At 37.6% G+C, this 22,049-nt stretch overlaps 1 protein-coding gene across 1 annotated transcript; it reads right to left on the reverse strand.

Moving 5' to 3' along the window:
* Positions 1–16,286: 16,286 nt before the first annotated feature.
* On the reverse strand, positions 16,287–16,829 carry LOC136548961 (protein FAR1-RELATED SEQUENCE 5-like). The gene has a single exon (XM_066540302.1). The coding sequence runs from the start codon at positions 16,827–16,829 to the stop codon at positions 16,287–16,289; it is 543 nt and encodes a 180-aa protein (XP_066396399.1).
* Between the last annotated feature and the right edge of the window lie 5,220 nt (positions 16,830–22,049).

The raw sequence follows: 22,049 nt of genomic DNA on the forward strand, positions 1-22,049 counted from the left end.
CGGAGCGCCAAAAGGTAACTCTAGTGGATTGCTCGTGTCATTGAGTTACCTCACTTGTGGGTAGGTTCTTGCGGTGTCCAATTGTGTGGACGAGGTTCGTGCAACACCTCTTAGCTGCCGAACCACCAAGTGTTGGTCGACACAACGGGGACAAGCGTGCCGGCAAGCACATGAACCTCGGGAGAAAAATTGGTTGTCTCTTACCCTTTGGTATTCTCCCGGTGATTGATTTAGTATTCATCTTGTGATTGGTTCACTTCTCTACATGGCGGTATAATCACCCTACTCACTCATTTATATTCTTACAAACTAGTTGTGGCAAGCTCTTTAGTGTAATTAGAATTGAGAGCTTGCTTTGTTATTTTAAGTTTATCTAGTGGAGCTCTTTAGAGTAACAAGATTGAGAGCTCTTAGTGAGTAGTAACATTACAAGTTGTGTGCCTAGTAATCATTGCAACTAGAATTGTTGGATAGGTGGCTTGCAACCTTTGTAGAGCTAGAGCAAGTTTGCATTTTGCTATTTGTCATACTAATCAAATTGCTCTAGTTGATTTGTAGATTCTTAAATAGGCTATTCACCCCCCTCTAGCCATATTTGAACCTTTCACCAGTGAGCGCAGTGGCAGAGCATGGAGCCAAACAAAATAGGGGCCAGTCAAGCTACAAGCGTACAACTTTGAGAGTATTAGCTTACATCTAGCATAATCGACTGATGTAGGCTTAGACATTTTACAGTGGATGCATGTTAACTTTCCTACTTCTAGGCGTCAGTCACAGAGCTGATTTAGAGTTGCAGTGGCCAGAGTGTGGATGAAGGGGGGCAGTGCCCAGCTTCGCCTCCACTGGCCTCCGCTAGTGAGCGAGCGATGACCTCGGGTGGGTAGCGCGTCTGGACGCGTGCGGTGTGCGTGAGCGCGTACCAAGGCGCAGCAGTGGGGACATGGCCGATGCGGCAGCGTGCGCTGGGTAGGCCAGTAGCAGTGCCAGGCCGAGCAGAGGTGGTGACCATGCCCGGAGATGGACAATGTGTCGTGCACGCTTTTTAAAGTGGCTCAAAAACTTGAACCCGATGCTCCAAACGCCAAACCAATTGTTCTATGCTCCATAGGGTATATAGGGCTATCAAACTAACCTAAAACACCTCGCCACTTCTTAAGTCGATCCTCTCCTAAAAATGTTCGAACTATGCCTCATCGACACACCCTCCGACTTAAGAAACGACTAAGTCCTTCGTTCAGATTCGTGTCACTTTTGGTTTCCAAGCTGCCCACTAAGCTAGCTAGTGACTCTCGATCCCGACCGCGAGTAATTCCCCATCTAAGCGATACAACATGACCTACCATGAAACATTCGGTTCACGTTTCAAATGAACGTTTCAATTTTCAAAAATTGATTTATACCCTAGATTACACACATTCACATACAAGTAAGATGCTCATGTAGAGTTTTAGCAAAAACAGTACAATGTAACACCGAGGGTGTTACAAAAAGCTATGCATTTTAAAAAGTAAGAACGGCATATAATTTGAAATTGAGGAAATAGATTAATTGGCACCAATATTTTTGAAGCCATAAGCTTTAAAAATCATTAATAATAATCTGATGCACGGCAAGCTTATAATTCAATAGTGGCATTTGATAAATAAAGATAGCATACAGGGTCGAAAGTTAAAAGAAAAGCATCGCAGGAGGGTTGGTCCGTCCTAGCTTTGACGGTAGAGTTTCACCGCTTTTATTGGCCTTTAAGGTGCTCTTGCCCATCTCCTTTCACTCAATTCAATCGCTTATATCATCATATAATACCGGAGAGCTGGTTAGAGATATTTTAGTTCTATCTTTCTTTCATATTGTTGATTTATATTTTAGTTTTATTTTCTACTTTCTCTGTCCCAGAATAATATATAAGAGTATTTTAATTCAGGATTGCTATCTGTTGCCCGTGTGTTTGTTTTGTTGGCAGCACACGAATTTTTGTCGCGTTCATCTAGCGATGGAGGGCTAGGAGCGCTGGTTTTGGTTGAGAGTGAGGTGCCCTTTCGTTGTTTGGTTGATGCATGGGTCCCACTGCTACTGTTTGTATTTTGGAAGTCGCGCCGGGTATCCGATGGGTCACGTGGCTCCCCCATTTCTCTCGCTCACATCCCCATTTCTCTCGTTCACATCGCCGGCTAGCCGAGGGGTCGTGTCCCATTGCTCTCGCTCACATCGCGGCGACGGCAACCCTCTCCCTCCCGGCACGGTGACCAGGCAATGTATCGTCGGCAGCGACGCCTCATCCTATTGATCTACTTGGTGACCTATCGACTAGCTGCTTCCCGGTGCGCTGGAGGCGATTTGATCGGCGGAAGCGGCAGTTGCTCCAGCTCGTTCTTCTTCGTCTCCGATTCATTGTTGAGGTTCGTAGTCGATCCCATTTTTGTGTTGGTAAGATTTGGATTCCGTTCCGATTTGTTTTGGGTTTAGGGTTTTTTTTGGGTTGTGTTTGTCAATTCGGTTGCGGCAGCGGATGTGGTTGAGGATTAGGTTGCAGCCGAATCCTCTCTGCATCTCACGGTGGCGCTGGTAGGCGGCGGGTAGGTTGGAGGTTGTCTACGGCAGGGAATGGGTGGGGCGGAGTTGTGGGTGGGGGCGCTTTCCTTGCGCTTCGCTTCCCATAGTGCTGTGGTGCCTCGCTCAGGCGGTGGGTAGGGCGAAGCTTCTTCGTCCTGCATTCCGATGAGCTTTGGGTTGTGTTTGTAGATCTTGTTTTGATGCATTGCTTGTTGTAGATCTCGTTTTGATGCATTGCTTGTTGTTGTCTATCGATGAGCGGATGCGGGCTCTGTGTGGGTGAGGTTCGGATGCGTCTAGGGTTTGTTCTATTAGTCCTTGTTAGGGTTTGGTTTGGTTTGCGGGCTCTGTGTAGATCTTGTTTTTTGGTGAACTTGTTAATTAGGGTTTGGTTTGATGGATTGTTCTTTTGTGTTGTTGGGTTTTGTTTGATGTTTATGAGTTATTGAACTCATGATTCAATCAGATTTAGTTCTTTTGTGTTGTTTCCTCTGTTGCATACAAGGTTCAGTACACTCTGTTGTAGTTTCAGTATGTCTATTTAGTGCTTTTAGTATAATGTATTAGTCTCAGTGTGTGGCATCATCACTGTCTATTCATTTGTTGTTCTTGCTCTTTTAGGTAGTGAAGATTTGGTTGAATCCACAATGTGTGTTTTTATCTCAATCAGTTCCTCCATGCTAATGTGTCCTTTATTTTCAGGTTTTGTGTGCACCACAGATTGAAGCATTGCCAGCTTTTAGGCTGTTCTTCCCTAGTTTGTATACATCATGTGTCATCCTTTTTTTTGTGACCTTTTATATCTATGATTGGTTTCATTGTTGTACATCAAGCTTGTTGATGGCTAGTTGACATCCTTTTGTTGATGGCTAGTAACCCTAGCTTGCAGAGATCCAAGGCTTGGAGGAGGGTACCCACTGAAGGCTGTCAGCAAGGTAATAATATTGTAGTGAGTCCTATCATTTCTATGTCTTATATGTTTGTATGTTTTCAGCTGTCCCTTTTCAATTTCTATCAATTTCACAAGAGACTTGAATTAAGGTGATTCAGGACTGCATGCTTATTACGGCCAAACTGATAATTTGTCCCAATGTTAAAATGATGATTTGTCTTGTTAGATTTGCGTGAGGATAAGTTGCATTGCACTGTACCTAGGCCAGACAGGTAGCCTTGTTATGGCTTATAGGAATTTTTGTAATGCCTTTGATCATCGATGAAATTAGCTGATTGTGTGTTAAAACTATAGAATTGTTGTCCTTTTCTTGATGCAATGATATCCAAATGGGCCAGTGCATGCACTTCATGAAAGCTTTTTGCATATCTGTTATAGTCATATTGACATGATTTTTATCAAGTAATTATGATATTGACATGATTTTTGAACTTCTGTCTTTGGTCCAAGAATTGAAGTAGGATAGGTTGTTAATTCAGCAACTATAAATGTAATTCATGATATCAAAGTCATGAATGAATTCAGCAACTTTACATTTCTGATTCGGTAGGATGCTTATCATCCAGTATCTTTTTTTTGTCATTTCCTGTAAACTGCCTGTTTGATTATATACTTCTTTTTACTGACATTCCATATGGTCCCTTGGTAAGATTGTATACATCAATTTTTAGTTGCCTCTATTCTTGTCAACATTGGTTGTCCCTAAAGCAAACTGCATTAGAATTCTACTGAACTGTGATTTTATTCTATTACTTTATTTAGAAGCACCATTTTCTTGATTGCACATTTATTAGTAGTAAATTGCACACTTCAACTACTGCAATTACGGTGTGTAACATGTGCAATATCTGTTCTTGGAGCATGCAATTTTAGTTAACTTGGAGCATGCAATTGTTCTTGCTTTGGGGCATCGATATTCTTCTGGATGGGCTATTTGGGACTGGGCAGTATATTTTTAAGGAGTGCATCTCATTTCTATTGTACAACATTGCGGTCTGACATAGATGATGCAATATTTGTAGTTCCCAGTGAAACACATTGATTTAATATTTTCATCTTTGATTGTTTGAGTTTAGATGGACAGGCACATGTGGAGCTCTTCATGTCCCCTTGTTATTCAATCGTCAGCTCCTCACATTGAAAGGGAACCTATTTTAGTAGAGTTGCCTTTGAAAGACGATGTGGTCTATGCTATCTGCTTGGGTGTCTTAGATATCAGAAAAGAGGATGATGACAAAGCTGCTTTAGAGGCTGCCATGGAGACACTGAGGGTGCTGCCTTGTATGCATGTCTTCCATAAGATATGCATTTTTGAGTGGCTTGGTAGCGATAAGTCGTGCCCTCTGTGCCGATATAGGTATCCTAGTGTAAACGATGGTGATGATGTTGAGTTGTAGTTTGGTTAGTTGATATTATAAGTATTGGTTTTTTAATGATTACCAGCTATTGCTGGCTTGTAATTATTATATTGAACTATGATATATAATATATTTGGCTCTAGTTATTCCAGTGATCTTGGAGTTTCAGGTTATTTTTTCAGGAAGGCTCTTAGTTATTTTTTTATTTGTTCTGTAAGCGTCCAATTACTTTTCGAGCTAGTTATTTTGCTTCTTTTTTTATTAGCTGCAGCTAGCAATGAGGTCATTAACCAATTTTTTTGTTATGTTATGTAGCCATGGATGATGATTTATTTCTTTCTGATGGTGATTCTGGATATGGTGAGAGTGAGGATGACTTTGCTATGAAGTCTGAAGAAGAAAACAACTTTGATTCAATGAATGTTGGCCAGGTACTAAGTTCACTTGATTTTGTTTTGTTTGTGCACTTGTGTATTATAATAATATGATATATGTTGTTGGCTTTTTTAGGATCAAAATCCCACAGATGATGATATTGATACTGCTGAGATGCTAAAGACTTTCAAGCATGTGCAGGAAGCTTTATCTGGAGTATGTTCTGAAATTTGTGTGGTGAAGATTCCTGTATTTAAATTGTAGCGCAGTTGTCATCCTAGGCACTTCATGTGCTGTTCTGTTTCCTGTTTTTTTTGTACTATACTTCTGTGGGTTGTTTCCCCTCTTAATGAAACACATGCATAACACATTCTTTAAAAAATATGCTTTATATTAGCAAAAGTTAGCTCAATCTAACGCATAGTGAAGGTTGTTTTAAAGTACTCTTTTGGGGCATAAGCATTAGTTGATTTTGTCTATCATTGATTAACAAGTAGGAAAATTAAGCACTAATACCAAATACTAAAGTTGAACACGGGGAGTTTCAGGGGGTGTCAGAATATCAATTATGCACACATGCCACATGATCCCACATAGCAAATATTAGAAATATTTAGATTAACAAGTATTTTTTCTTACAGTTTTCTAAGTTTGTTGGCAACAAAGGGAAATCAAGACAGTCTGGCGTCCGGGTGCGTTCTAGAAAGGTAAATTCAGTACCTAACTAATATTTTTTTTGTTTGTCACCATGTTTACTAAATTCAGTAGCTTAACTAGAATTTTTATATTATTTTTTACATCGGTTTTTAGATTAACAGAACTATCAGAGGCAGGGGTAAAGGGAAATCAAGTGCTGCTGCAAGTACATCAGAGAGAGCATCCTCTAGGTTCAATAGTAAGTATTTTGGAGAGATAATTGTGAAATTGGATGAGCGTAAGAAGAAGATTATTCAGGATCATGGTTTTGGTACCTTGCTGGAGTATGATGGTTGTTCTGCACCTAGAGGCTTTGTGTAGTGGATAGCAGATCAAGTTGATTTGAATTGCTGTGACATAGTTGTTGGAGGGAAAGTGATCCCATTTTCTACAGAGGCAGTTCATCTTTTCTTAGGCCTTCCAATAGGTGGTGAAGACATTAGGGAAAATCATAATGACTCTGCAAAGACCAAGTTTCTTTCTGAAATCGATGAGGCTTCTCTGCCTCTGATCAAGACCTTTGGCGAGAAGTTGTTAGGTGACACTTTGTCAGATGATGATGTGTTTCGGTGCTTTATGGTTGTTGCTTTGTCCACTTTTCTGTGTAAACTCTAGTACTCTTCCCAGCCCGCAGTACCTTGGTGCTTTGATTGGTGTATCTAAGGTGAAAGAATGGGATTGGTCCAAGTTTGTGTTTGATTGGCTGTTTGCTTTGATTTCAAACTACAGAAAGAAGAATAGAAGCACTATTGGTGGCTGTAGATATTTTCTTGCTGTAAGTGTTTCTGTATTCTGTTGTTTGTCTTGGATATGTACCCTATTTTAGTGATGTCTTTGAAATCTTTTGTAGGTTTATTATCTTGATTTTGTCAACTTTGGAAAACATAATGAGCTCCCCCCCAAATCTACCAAGGATCCTCTATTGGAAGGGCTCGATGATTAACAAATATGCTTCTTATGATCGTGTGTCTGGTGAGAAGTATGGAAAGCGCTTGGTAAGTCTTGGTTTGAGGTTTTATAAGTGTTGTCATGTTTGTTTTGTTTTTGTTTAGATTACTGACTGACTAACTGTAATTTTTTGTGTAGGTCAAATCTATTGAGGAAACTTGATATGCTGAATCTTTGTTACCAGTTGATGCTTGTGCTTCTTTTTGGGATTCTCTGTATACTAATTATAGATTATTTGATGAATAAGTAGGTGCCTTGTTCAGTATGTTCATGAGTATTTCATTTAGTTTAATATTTGTGTGGTTTAGTTCATTGCTATTTTAATATGCAGAATCCATAATTTTTGCCATTTTAAATTACTATTAATTTGACATGACAGGACAATGAAGCTTTGTGTGGCATTTTCCAAGAACATCACACAACACATGGTTTCAGGAGCCCTGATAAACTTGTCATCTCAATGTTCTAGTACATGAAAAACCGTCATGGTCGTGTAGTTGATGATGATCCACTACCTGAGAATTCTGCTGCCGGAATCCCTTCTCCAGCCAATGTTAGTCACAAAGATGATAATGCAATGGCTCATGAATTTGAAGCCCCAATGCCCGCTGCTTCAACTCATACCATTATGGAAGATGTTTTGGATACCACATTGCCTACTGCTGGTGTATTTAATGTGGAAGTTGTTGATCCCACAATGGCTACTGCTACTAAAAATAATGATGAAGAAGTTTCTGTGACTGAAAAAGTTGATTCAGATAGTGCATACAATGTTTTTGGTAGTGACAATTGTGGTGTTTCTCAGGCAACTGTAATTATTTCTTCTAATAACTCATCAGCTCAAGGTACATAAAGTGTTTTTTGTAGCATTTTTTTAGCATTGAGTTAACATTGTATCTCTTGTTCATACTCTTATGAATATTTTTGAGGTGCAGATTCAGGTAGAAGGAAGAGGAAGAGGAAAAACTATGCGTCACAAACTTCCACTCCTGATAGTGTAGCTTCTAGGACTCGATATGGACTATCTCAAGGTCTTGGAAAATCCCCTCTCAGTTGCAGAAAAGATGATTATGTTGAGGTCAATGTTTCTACATCTTATTCATTTTCCTTTTGTTTTGTATTTTCTAAATTGATGGATCATGTGCATTCAAAATTTTCCTTTTGTTTTGACATGCTTTTTACTGTAAATGGACACTGACAACACCGGTGCCCCATTAGATTATATGTATTTATTTGGTTTAAAAAATAGAACAAGTGCTAATCCAATGTACTACTTACAGCCATAACTAAACAAGTAGCTTAGAGTTATACTTCTCAACATTTCACTACTGCTGTGCATGAAACTATCTGAATCCAATTGCATTGCTGTAGTATTTCTGTTGTCAGAAACTCTCTGAATATAGTTATACAGCTGCTATGTCTGAAACTCTCAATTTTTCAATCCTTTACAAGTTTGCTATTTGCTGTTGTTGCATTGATGTAGTATTTTGTGTGTTTAATACCATGAAGGGTTCTTGCTACTGCATACTGTAGCAAAGTTGTAGGTGCACCAGTCTGTTTGATTGTATTTGTAGATCAGCAATCTGGTTTCTTGCTTGATTTCTTCCAGCGGTACACATGCAACGTGCCTTTTTGGCTGATTTTTTTGCTTCAGCAAGTCATTGTTGCTTCTCATGTGAAGAGTTCAATTTTCACTTATATTCAAGCGATTGGCTGGAAGGAATTTCTGCAGATTGAAAAACATATTATTATTAGCAGTAAATAATATGTATTTGTGAATTTTAGGCAAGTGTACTGGATCATGCTGGAATTGGAGGTACAAAGGATAATGTTGTACTTGTTGAAGAAGCCCAAATATTAGCTTCTAAAGCTAGAACCAAACATCAGAAGCTTGAACTAAAAGTGAGTTTCTGTGTTTTGCTGTTTTTTCTATGTGTGCACCTCACAAATTTTTATTTTCAGCTCTATTTTCGAACACCATAAGGCTGTGTATCGCCTCTATCCATCAGCGTTTGATTTTATTTTAGTTTAGTATGTAAAGCACTAGGTTTAGTTTAGATCACATTGGTTTACTGGATTATTGCTTGGATCTTTTTTGTGTGTATTTGCGTCTGGTTTAGTTCAGATCACATTCAGTTTATTTCAGTTCAATTTTATTTTAGTTCAAGTATTTTTTGTTTTTTGTTGGAGCTGACTAAATTGTCATTGTTCAGGTAGGTGAAAGAACTAGTGGAGCTGCTAGACCCTCGACCGATACGATTGAGAACACTCCAGGTTTGTCCTGCTGATGAAAAAATGTTTAACAAAATCTATGATACAAACAAGACACATGTTTGAGCATGGTATCTGTGCAGGAGACGCGTCTAGTAGAAGGAATCCTATTGGTTCTCTAAATCAGAGTGATCAAGGTCTTTGTGCAGTGAAGAATGTCCAAAATGCTTCTAGTCCTAATTTGCATGTTTCAGACCCAAAAACAATTCCCTGCCATTCAAAAGAAACTCAACTGGCTAAAAATACAACTCCTACTTTGGATCGTATTGGTTAGTACCTATTTCTAGATTTCACATTTGTTAGCAGTAAATCAAAGATTTTAAATACTGCAATTATGGTATTTGACATGTGCAATATCTGTTCTTTGTCACCTGTAAGTTTGAACCTTCTTTACCAATTTAGTATTTGATAAAGCAGGGAAAGCACCTATTCAGAAATCTTGTATGAAGAATAATGCTCCCTACTTTAATAGTCCTAGCATGCCATCTTTTAGAATGTTTGATGATGAGGATGATTTAGGAAATTATGTTGAAGATCCTAAACTGAGGCGTCCTGTCGGTCCAGTATCTGGTACAGCTTGTACTTCAGATGATAATCTTCAAAGAGAAGCCCGAGTGCTACCTTCTAAAGCTCCAACTACACATCAGAATGTCCAACTAAATGTGAGTTTTGTATTTTCTGTGTTTTTTTTGGTTTGAAGTCATAGAACAAAAAAAAGAGTTTCTTGTAACTTGTCTTATTGTACTAACACTTGAGTTACTTTCACTCTTTGATAGGTTCAATTCGAGAGCAGTTTCTACTTCCAATTTTGCCATGCATCAGATGGTTGGACGTTTGTTGACCGGATGAGGTCTAATCCATTTGGTGGAGGCGGTAATGTGAGCAATCAGGAAACTGTTCAGACCAAAAGAAATGACAATGTTGAAACTGTAAGCTTGTTTATTAGATTAGATCAATTTTGTATTGTGACATATCTTGTGGCCTCTTTTCTGTAACTAATATCGTAGTTTTTCTTGATTAGGACCTTGTACGAATGGAGTCTTTACCTTTTACTGAGACTCCTGAAGAATTAATTGCTCCTGTTCCTCTAGCTGCAAAATGGGATTGTAAAATGGGATTTGTAGTTTTATCAATTTAGAACAATTTGTTAGTAGTTGGGGCTGCTCTCAGTCATATAATAGCTAGTACAAGTGCTCTCAGTCATGTAGTATCGATACTCTAGTGTACCTTATCGGTACTAGTGGTGTATATATAGACAATGAAGGCAATAGAAGCATTTCTATTGTCCCATTCTTTATACCTCTATTATGTCAATTTAAATCAGACATAATAGAGGTACCTATTATGTCAATTTTTAGTTTATGATTTTCGAACAACTTTATGTTTTTTTCTTGATTTTGCAGGCACCTACACCTCTTCCATCCCATCGAAGTGGGACTTCTGTTTCTGCAAAAAGTATGGGAAGCAATGGTTTATCAGACAACTCTAAGTCCTTTTCAAACCAAGGTCCTTGGTACTCTTCTAGTGCAAAGTTGGCTGTTCATCGTCCTAGGAGGACAGTGATCCCAAGCAAATACAAGTTGAGCCCTTATATGATGCCTCATTCGAAGATAACAGTCTCCAGACTTGAAACTGACATATATGAGGTTGTTTTGAAGATGGCAGAAACTGAACATTCCAAGTAAGTTTTCAATGTTTACAACGTCCTTACCATTTTCACCACTCTTGAGTAGACTTGAATCAAGTAATTATGAATTATTTTCATTTGTCTCAGTCTTGCAGTAATCGATTATGGGCAAGTGGTTGTGAAATTAAGTGCACTTGCAAGTTCTCTTAAGCCTCAAGGAAAGGTCCATTACTTTGTAGTGAATGCTTTGTGCAGATTGTTATTCCATAAGAAACACCCTAAGAACTCTTACAAGCATTATTTCTTCTCTAAAGTTGGTGTAAGTGTCATTTGTTTCTCTTTTTTTCTCAATTACATGTGGTAACTATATCAAATAAAATAATATTGACCAATTTGTTTTTGTAGGACTATTTTATTGGAAATCATGGTCCTAATGATAGCAAGGAGAAGGAGCTATATGATAATGCAGTGAAATGCTTTAAGGGTGCTGGTCGTGCAAGGTCATTAGCAAATAGCCAATATGTAAGTAACACATTCTTTTAATTTTTTAAGCTTTAGCACATATGTTGTGTGCATTGCAGTTGTGCTAATAATCCCTTCCTTTTTATTTTGGGTTATTTTGTCTGCTTTATTTTCCAATTCTCTTCCATGATCGGTGGTATGTGGTTGTTGTGTATATCACTCGAAGATTGATTGTAATCTTGGATTCCTGTACTCTACATTTTCGAGCAGACTCATATTTCCATAAAGCTGTCCGTGATGAATTTGTAAGTGGCAGCAGCACATGGATTCACATCATTTTGTTTAAATGCAATATGAAATTTTGTTCAAATAAGAAAAAATATATATCTGCACACTAATTATTTCCTCTACCTGCTTTTAGATACCAAACTTGACCATAGTCTAGAGTGAAGTTGTTCAAATTGACTTTGGGTTCCATGGATATGAAGTAATCTATGCAGATGTACCTCAGCAGACTGAGAAGTAGGTAGTGTACAGTCTTTTTTTTAGATCATATCATTTTGTGTGGTGCTTATAATATTTTGTCTTGTCTTTCTCATATCTTTGTTTTAGCTTTAGCAATGATAGTGGTATCTTTGCGATGAAGAATCTAGAGCTTTGGGAGCTAAATGTCTATTTGATGGACAAGTTTTGTGAAGCTGATATTGGGCATCTTCGTATCAAGTACATCAATGACATGATTTTCAATGAATACAATAGTTCTGAAGATGGTCGATCTAAAGTGATGAAATATGATGCTGAGGTAGTACTAGTTGCAATGTCACTTTGTGTATTGTTCCATCATGTACTCAATTGATTTTTGTTTCTAATATTTTTTTCTCAGGTCTACGAATAGTACTATAAGAGAGCATGACCTGCGTGTTGTGTTTGGATCTTGTGTTTAGGTTCCTGTCATGTAGTGTGTAGGTTCATGCTATGAGTGCATGGTACTTTGTAAAGAAGCAGCTACGTTGATGGGAATAGTTGGTGCTGAAATGGTTGTAAATATTAATCTATAGTCAAGAGGCTAAACTAAAGTGGATGATAATATTTGGTTGGATGGTTTATTTGGATGCTTGATGTTAACTGTTTTTTGAACCATTATTCTAAGTTTATGTTCTTCTTTGTTTGTTTGTTATTTTTGTCCACTATGTGTCAGTGTAGTAACCTTTGATAGCGAAGACAAGGACAAGCTTGAGATTTGTGGAGGTCCCTCTTGTTCTTCTAAAGATGATGTCTGATCCGGTTAGTGTGTGCTTTCTCTATTATTGTTTGCTCCAAATTGTCTCTTATGACTTGTTTGTGCTAACACATCTTGAAATCTGTTAATTGTGATTTGTGTCAACACACACCGCCATGCTCGGTGCTATCCTAGAGCGCTACTCATGGACTAGAGGAGAGATTGGGTTTGACACCTACTTCTCCATGGCCAGGGGCAATGCCACTGTCCCTGCTATGGAGATGACCAAGTGGTTCGACACCAACTAGTAAGTCCTTTGCCTGCTACTAATGGTAATTTTAGTTTCAGATTTTGTATTGAATATTTTTCTGACAAACTTTGTTCTACTTTTATAGTCATTTTATTGTCCCTGAATTGGGCCCTAACACCAAGTTCTCCTACACTTCTCACAAGGCTATTAACGAATACAAGGTGGCTAAGGCGGTACGATACACTCATTGTATTTCTGTTATCTTAGTTTAATGTGCTAACCTATTCTCCTAATGTTAATTTCCTACTTGTGTACTTGATTGTCTGATGGTTGCTAATACATTTGTATTTCTTTTGACATCATAATTACCTGAAAAAGTCATTTGATAGTTTAGCATGCTGGTTTCAGCTAATTAAACCTCAAACTAGTAGCTGATGGTTTTGGATAGCTGGGCTGTCTTGTGGCTGTTGTAGTAGAATATCATGAACTCACATCTTTTTAACTCTATTATATTATACAAGAAAGCTGTGTTTAGTATCCATTTATTGATTGCACATTTATAAGTAGTAAATTGCAATAAGCTATAATGGAAATTGCAAGTATCGGGCACCGCAATTGTAATTCTGAGCGTATGCAATATGCTGGCGTTGAACTATTTGCCTCCTTGTCATTTGTTTATTGTGATTTGTGCTAGCACACACCGTATTTTGTCTTTGTCCTTCCATAGAAAAAATTGTTTTTGTGATTTGTGTAACACATTTGAAATATTTGTCTTTGTTTTTCTGTAGTAAAAATTGTATTCTGTTTATTGTGATTGTGCCAGCACACACCTAGGACCTTCCTTGTTCTAAAATGTAGCTAATAATGGCATAAATGATCCTGTGATTTCAAATAGATGTTCCCCATCTCTTTGTTTTGCAGACTAACTCTTAAATATTAAGTCTTAAGTCACCACAGTCACCATTTGTCTTTATACACAAAACCAACTCTTAAGTCTTACCTTCTATTTTTGCAGACTATGTGAGGGTGCTGAACTATTGGACCTTATTTTGGCCAAGTAAGGAGGCAGATCATGTAAGACTGCACCTTTTTCATTCCCATAACTTCCTGTACTAGCTATTTGGTCACTACTTCCTGTGTCAGCACTCAGTAATATAAGTTTACTAGTTTTTGGGGTGACGATTTTGCTAAGGCTGGCATTTTTGTAGATGTATTTACTAGCTCTGATGTGTTTGGCAGCTGCATTTTGTTTTTCAGGTAGACTATATGTTTTTTTGTAGGTAGCACTTTATGATTATATCTGCAGATCTGTTGTACTGGTTGCTTTTGTTTGTTGCCTTTTTTATTTTTCATGTTAGTGGAATGGTGGGGTCTTGTGTGTTGGTTAGGCCCACTTGCTAACTTTATTTTTTTGGAGCTATTTTTGGTGCTGTCTGTAGATCTCGTTTTGCATGCAGTGCTTGTTCATCTGTCAGTGATTTTGTCATTTTGTGCTAGTTCATCTATATATTCTGCAAGTATGTCTAAATAAGTGAAGGCTAAGTAAATCTGGAAAGTTTTCATCAAATTCTCATTTAAAATTTGTGTAATCTCTTGTGGTGAGACTAATTCACTAGTTACTCTGTTGGTTGCATGCAGGAGAATGTACTTGCTCCCATCTGAAAAAGAACTGAGCTGAAGAGATAGAGGTGATAGGCACTTCGGTTGTCGAACACAAGCTCACAACCATCAGCTAGTGCCGCTGCAAAATTACTTGAAGCCATCCAAATATTGATCTTGGTCAGTTCCTATGCTTCTTTCGTTTGCCTATATTTGTTACACCATTTATAGGTGCTTACTACATCCAATCTATATATTTGTCCCTCAAATTTTGTGTGTGTGGTTAATGGAGGAGAATGGATAATACTTTATCTATATTCATGACAAGCAGCCAACTCCCAACAGTGTATGATGTCATCAAGTTCAATTATTTGGCTTGGTTGTTACTATTCTTCTTGTTGGTTTCTAAATAAATATGAGCATCCTGTCAACTATCGACTGTGTTTGATATTCTATATTTTCTAAGATAACATTCATAAGTGTTTTCTGATGAAGATTCTAATTGGGTGTGAACAGCGTAGGGATTTTTCTTGTCTGTTCTGCTTGAAGCTAAAACAACAACATTTTGGTGTGTTCGGTATATTAGGCTTGTTCAGACCATGACAATGATAGGATAGAAATCATCTTTAGTTGTTTTGTTGTGCTACAGTTGAAGGAAATTTGAAAATTTATGAATTGTCAATTATTGGCAACCCTCAAGGATCAATTTTGTTTAATACTATAATTATTTTTGGGGCTTATTGCAGCCTGCTCTACTATGCCTTGTTCCTGGTGTTGTCGGTTTCGTCGCTATTCCCTGTCTGTGGTATGGAGAGGTGAAACAGGTCAGATTCTGAATACTTACTCAGGCACCTTATGACCCTTTCATCTGTACATTTGGGTAACTGTACTTATCACTCTATCTATACTACTTGGAGTTTCACAATTGCAATCACCGATAATATAAATTACAGATATTGGGCACTGCAATTGTAGTTCTTAGCATATGTAATTTTAGATCTAGGTATAATTTAATTTAATGTCTGTAACATCATGCTCATTACATAAATTACATAAATATGTTGGCTACTTAAATTTTGCTTCTATCTGCTGATCATCGTGAATTGCTGCATGTCTTTGATCACCGTGTCCTTAGTGTGGTGTGGCTTTGGGATCAGTGCTACCATTTGATGTTTCCTTCCTCTTCTTTCTTTTTGGCTTCACCGGAGAGCCTACAAAACATTATTAGTTCACATAAATAAGAATTTTTGCATTTGGATTCAAATTCTATTTGTATGTCCTTAAATTTTATACCTGCACTATCTATGTCATTTGTTTTCTTCTTTTTCTTCTTTTCTGCTGCCACCAGTTTCTTCTTTATTTCTTCTATATGTGTCTTCATTCTGATAGGTTTATGTGGCCTTCCCTTTCTCTGAATTCTTTCTGGATCATCTATTTTAGTCTATGGATCTCTAGCTTATGCTGCTATAGTTTGTCCTTCATTTCCTTACTGGTCATTTTGTGCTTCACCTGTTTGCTGAGCACATAGCATTCTATCTAAATTGATTTCCATCTTGTCGAATTCTGCCATAAGGTATTCCATGGCTTTTTCATTTTTTGATCCTTTTGAATTCAGTATTGTTGATCTCCTGGATAATATGTTAAATCTCAACAATGAGCTTGTTTCAAGTGTTTCTTCTTCTTGTCTTTCAACATGTACCTTCATATCCTTTTTTTCTCTACCTGTCTAAGAAGTATTTATCTGGAATTGTGCAGATTTCCTTTTCAATGACTATTTTCAGGATATGAGAGCAGAATATGCCATCTTTGCTGAATTTTGCACATATGCAGGTAAATTCTTCTTCTCCTTGTGTTAGTTTAGTGTTTACTGTATATCTCCTGAACCTATGAACCTCCTGAATCTAGTTACTTTTTTGCCACACCTCAAATGTTTTTCCATCTTTAGTTTTCCTGTAGTTCAGCCTTGATGTTGCCTTCAGTTATAGCTGAAACTTTTTGAATATGTTTCTGTTGTATAGCTGTTGTGCCTGCTGCTCTATTTTGTAGCCGAATATAAATTCCTTTGGCCTTTTCTGCTTGCTATAGCTGTCCTCTAGCCTTTCTGCTCGATTTATGGTATGAACAATCCGATCGTACTCTTTCAGAAAGCTGATGATAATATAGGTTGGCCCAACATTGTCTTTGAACCTCATATTTGTTGCCTCACTCCTAGATGTGGTCTGTATGAAAGGGAAAAAGTCATTTTTGTAGTAGACCGGGATAAACCTTTTCCTCATTTCCCACATCTTATAAAAGTAGTTATTCCCTTGAAGGTTTCTTTCCTCAATCATTCTCTTCCAAAGTTGCTCAAATTCTTCCACCGTTAGACTATTGTTCACTATATCTTTGAAGTCTTCATATAGTCCTTCATTTGCTGCAAAGACCTTGACATTCTTATTGTAGCATTTGGTCTTTATGTGGAACAAGCAATTTCTGTGCTTTGTGTTTATGAAGACTTGCTCTATTGCTGATTTCATCGCCATGTCTTGGTCTGTGATGATTGTTTGAGGGTGTTTTCCTCCCATTGCTTGAAGGAAAGTTTGAAATACCCACTTAAAAGTGTCCATTGTCTCATCATGCAGGAAAGCACATCCGAAAAGGCAACTTTGCCCATGTCCGGTGATTCCAACAAATGGTGCAAAAGGTAAGTTGTATCGGTTGGTCATATATGTCGTGTCAAAACTTACACATTCTCCATAATCTACATAATATTTCATAGAAGAACAGTCTGTCCAGAACAAGTTTCTCACTCTCTTGTCCTCATCTAAATCAAACTTGTAAAAGAAAGATGGATCCTCAGTTTGTTTCTTTCTGAAATAATCCAGTACTTGTGTCATATCTGATCCTCTAACTTCTCTGTTCAGCCTTGTCCTGTAGTTGCTAATATCTTTCTTTTTCATCGGTATAGCTGTAAGCCCCCCTCTAAGATACGATAGAATAGAAACCATCTTCCTAGTCAGGATATTGTTATCGTTCAGAGTCTTGATAAGTCCTTTTTCCATTTCTATCATATACTTATGACCAGAAAATAGCTAATCCCTATCTCCAGGGCATAGCTCATGATTATGCTCCAAATTAAGAGTTTTAACCTTCCATACAGCTCCTTCTTCTTTCACCATCATAACACAAGGACAATCTGACTTCTGCTGAACATTTGTTTTCCTTCTTTTTACCAGTTTCTTTCCAACATCCTTGTCTACTTCAGCTTCTTCTTGCTCTAAACGCATTGGTTCCTTTTTTTCCTTGATGAGTGCATCTCATTATCACTTTGACTACCTCATTATTTCTCTTCTTACTTTGAGTTCTTGTTGTATGTGTTATGGCAACTTGAAATCCAGCTAGGAATGCATAGAAGTTGAAGAAATGGTGAGCATCATCCCTACTTTTAAATTCCATCGATAGCTGTGGGGTGTACTTGCTGTTGATTGGTGCATTGTTGCCTTCAGATGCTGCAACCTGCTCATTTTTAATGAATTCTTCAATCTCTTCCTCTGCCAGTTCCTGGCTGCCATTTACATGTTCATTATCATCTATTACTGTTGATGTAATATGTGAACTTGTTGGTTCTACTGCTATGATCCTCAAGTCATTTTCTCCCATTGTTGGTTGGTCATCTTGATTTTTATGCTGCACCTATAAATATATTAGCAGCAGTCTTAGTTTCTGAGTAATGTGATTTATAATAAAATATATATTTTTCAGTGTGGACTGAAATAGTTGAAGAGATCATTTTTTATGTACCTCATCAATGTCCATGTTATTGAATATATCAGTTTGCCAATGGTATTGTTGAATTTCAGATCTATCATCATCAGCTATGCTTGTCGTTGCTCCATCATCATCAGCGACGATTGCCATTTCTCCATCCTATTTTTACAAAGATAAGTTTTACTTTGAAGCCAGTACATATTTGTATTGCTTATAAATGTAATCAAACCGGCTCAGCTGTCTGTATGTACCTCATATGACAGCCTTAACTCTGATATTAACCAGTTAGTTTGTGGTCCAAAGATTCCATCTAGATCTTCAAGTCTCGTATTCTGTTTTATTTGTTTGATAATGAGAATGGTTATCATTTATAATATAACACAACTAGTCTTGTTGCTGCACAGTTTATAATGAAGCCTTGAAATTAAAGTACTGTTATGCTAAAATTACATTACACATATGTGTGTAATTTACATATGTCTGAATTGTAATTTTTGTGTACTGGTATTATAAAATTTTACCTGCGTATTCCAGTCAGTTTGATCATCTTCCTGAGAGTTCCTGATCTGTTCCATCATAAGTTCAGTGTAGCCTCCCTGCATTGAAATATATTCTAGTCGAAAAACAACCTTCTTATGTTGGCATTTTTTGATTCTAAGCAATGATTTTGCTCACCTTTTTGTATCTGTAGGTATTTGAAAGGTCACTGGAATAATTTGTGCCTGTAAATATTTGGTAAGGAGCTGACTGCACTTCCTTAATTGCTTCTTGTGATTTCACTGATGTTGGATAATCATCACATCTACTTGTTGTGACATACATATTATTCTGCTTCATAAAAAAAGCAAGCAGGTGAGTACTTACATAGTTTTTCATTGCATCATTGAATTGTGTTTCTTACCTCAAGTAGTTGATCAAACTTGACTGGTGCTTGTATTAGTTGCATAAGTGAAGCAATTGAAACCTGCAAGAAAATGAAGAAGCCATTAGTTCTCATTTATTTATTGTTTGTGTCAACTGTTTTGAATTAGAGGTAATTTTACATCATTGTTGCTTTCTTCTTGGCGAATCATATCCTCATAATTGTGAATCTGATATTGCGCCTCTGACATTTCCTGCAGCCTTGTTCTTCTTTCTAGATTCATGTTCTGTTAAAACATCCAGATTTCATATTTTGCCAGTTAGAAGGTTTGTCATCATTACATATTCCATGCATCTAACACACAGTAGGGCTATTGTAAGTAGTTAGAATCAGCTATAAATAGGAAGCATAGTTTGTAGTGTTATTCATGCTACCATCATTGGCTTGCATATTTGTTTTTGAACACAATAAATGTATAGCACTAAAGGAATTACTAACTAAACTTGCAGAAGTTGTGGCGGATGCTAACAAAGCAATTAAACTTGATCCTACGATGCATAAAGCCTACTACCGGAAATGGTTAGTGGCACTCTTCTTTTTTCAATAAAAGTTATACATGAACACTCCCATAATTCCATCTGCTACATTTTTGTCTATGTACTAAGGTTTACTCGTCTATTGAAGGAATGTGAAGAGCGCATCGCTGGTGAGCAAAATAAACTTCAGCTAGTGTTAACAAGAAATAACAGTGTGCATGTGGTGACCCGGCGGGGGGGGGGGGGGTAAATTGGGAATGCAATGTGGCGCATGCTATTTTCTGATGATATTTGTCCACTTAGCCGCCTTGCCTGAGAAATGTTTGCAGCAGCCTTGTGTACTGGAGAATAATTATGTTTGTTGTGATTGTGTCAGCTATATATTAGGTCTTGATTCTGTACATATATTGTAGAATAGTAGGAGCTCTCATATATTTTAACTATGTGTTGCATATAGTGTACAAGAAGGCTACGTTTAGTATCCATTTCTTTATTGCACATTTATAAGTAGTAAATTGCATACTTCATTTTCAGCAATTATGGTGCCCAACATGTGCAATATGTAGTCCTGATGAGAAATAATATTGCTCTAACGTGGTTCAGTTATATGGTAGCCAGCTTACTTTTGGTAGCCTCATCTTGTCTTCAGTAGCTCATGTGTTGTTCTTGTTCCGAGCTTAAATGTTGATCATCAGTTACATGGTAGAACATGTCGTGGGTACAAGCTCATTTGGGATTCTCTTCCAGGTATGGTGTGCTTGGTTGTGGGGGCTCTTCTTTTGTAGGTGCAACATATATTGAATTCATGGGGCCTGAATTATTTATGATTTGTGGCAACACATTTTAGTATTTTGTCTATCATACTATAGATTTGCTGAGGCACTTATGGATTTGCTGGTGAGGCACTTATGGATTTGTTGGACCATAGCCTTTACAGCCATAAGGGAAGTGTTTCTCTACGACCTCGTGAGGTTTGTAGCTTTTGCTGGAATCTAAAAATGTTGCTTTAGCGACGAGGAAACCTATTTTGTTTGGCTTCCTTTCATCCTTCAACCTAACATATCTAGATGAAGTAATATGTAGATGAAGTAATTGATGTGACAGGAAGATAATCTCTCTTCTTGCCTTATCGTCAAATGTCAGATGCATTAGGTACATTAGTCTTCTGATTAGTGTGAACATAGGATAACAGGATCAGGGTAATATATCAGGCACCTGTGATTTGGGGTTTTGCATATATAAACCCATGTCTTCATCTAAAAAAATGAACCTGATCCAGATGGTACTTATTGTCTTTCAGTTATGAAGCAGATGGCATGGCTAAAGATTTCATGCCTCTCTATTCACTAAGAGGTAATCACTCTCCATTCTATGTTGATGTTGCTTTTCATACTTGTTTTCTGTTCCTAAGGTGTAAGTCAACCTATAGCTAGCATCTTGCCTTCAAGACAAGGGTCAGATAGAGAATATAAATTTATTTATGATTTCTGATTCCTGAATTTGGTTCCTGAGTTCCTTAATTTGCGAATTTGTATTTCTGATTTCTGAATTTGGTTGCAGCAAATACTAGCAATCTTGGATTACATCTTTACGAGGAAGTCGGTGTGCTTACCTTGGCTGTTGAGGTTAGTGGTTCCCCTTCAATCTGTTGGTTGGTTGTCCCTTTCCTCTGGTCTGCTTGCCCCCACGCAGAGGAGATCTTCATCTTTGATCTGCTGGTTGTTTTCTCCTTTCCCCTGCTCTGATCTGATCTCATCTCAACGCAGAGCAGTGCTTTGCTTGCCCCCACGAAGAGATCTGATCTCCACGGAGGGCAGAGGCTTCCCCCTATGCCCCCACGAAGAGATCTGATCTCCACGAAGAGGCTTCCCCATGAAGAGATCTGATCTCATCTCTGTCTTCTTAGTTATTAGGCTCTGGGCTGAACTAGGCCTCTCTGTCTTCGTAGTTAGTAGGCCTCTCGGCATGTCTTTATTGGACTGAACAACAGTTGTGGGCCTTGTTTGCCTGATGGAATTTGTGTGTTGCATTCTCTTAAAACACATGTTTTTTTCAGTGTTTCAATTCGTGTGTTTCTTAGGCATCTAACAACCATGTGCTAACTAGTCCAAAAACACATGGTTTTTCCTATGTTGAAATCTGTGTATTTTTCATACAGCCAACAACCATGTGTTGGCTTATGTTAAAACACGCGTGTGTACAGTAGACAGGCTCATTTTAATTAGACAATAATCACAAAATATATTTTGACTCTTAATTTCTCCTGCAATATATTATTTTTTGCTCAAGAATCAATATATATCATCTTAGATACACTTTGAATACAAATCTATTGATACAATTTTTATGTCCTAAGCTTGAGTATAATTTGAGTAATTATTAGCCAAAGTTTATAAGATTTGACTTTCTACTACACAAAATAGGTTTATCATTCCAAGATGGAGAGTAGTAAATAACAAGATGGCTGAAAGAAACTATTGTGTTCAATCTAACATCGCAAATTGATAGTGAGAGACACATCATAACCGCATATATATAAGGTAATTTCAGTACCTCACACGAAACCTAAAAAATGCTGAAGAGGCTAATCGATGGTT

This window comes from Miscanthus floridulus, chromosome 4 (assembly GCF_019320115.1).
Source record: "Miscanthus floridulus cultivar M001 chromosome 4, ASM1932011v1, whole genome shotgun sequence".
Taxonomy (NCBI): Eukaryota; Viridiplantae; Streptophyta; class Magnoliopsida; order Poales; family Poaceae; genus Miscanthus; species Miscanthus floridulus.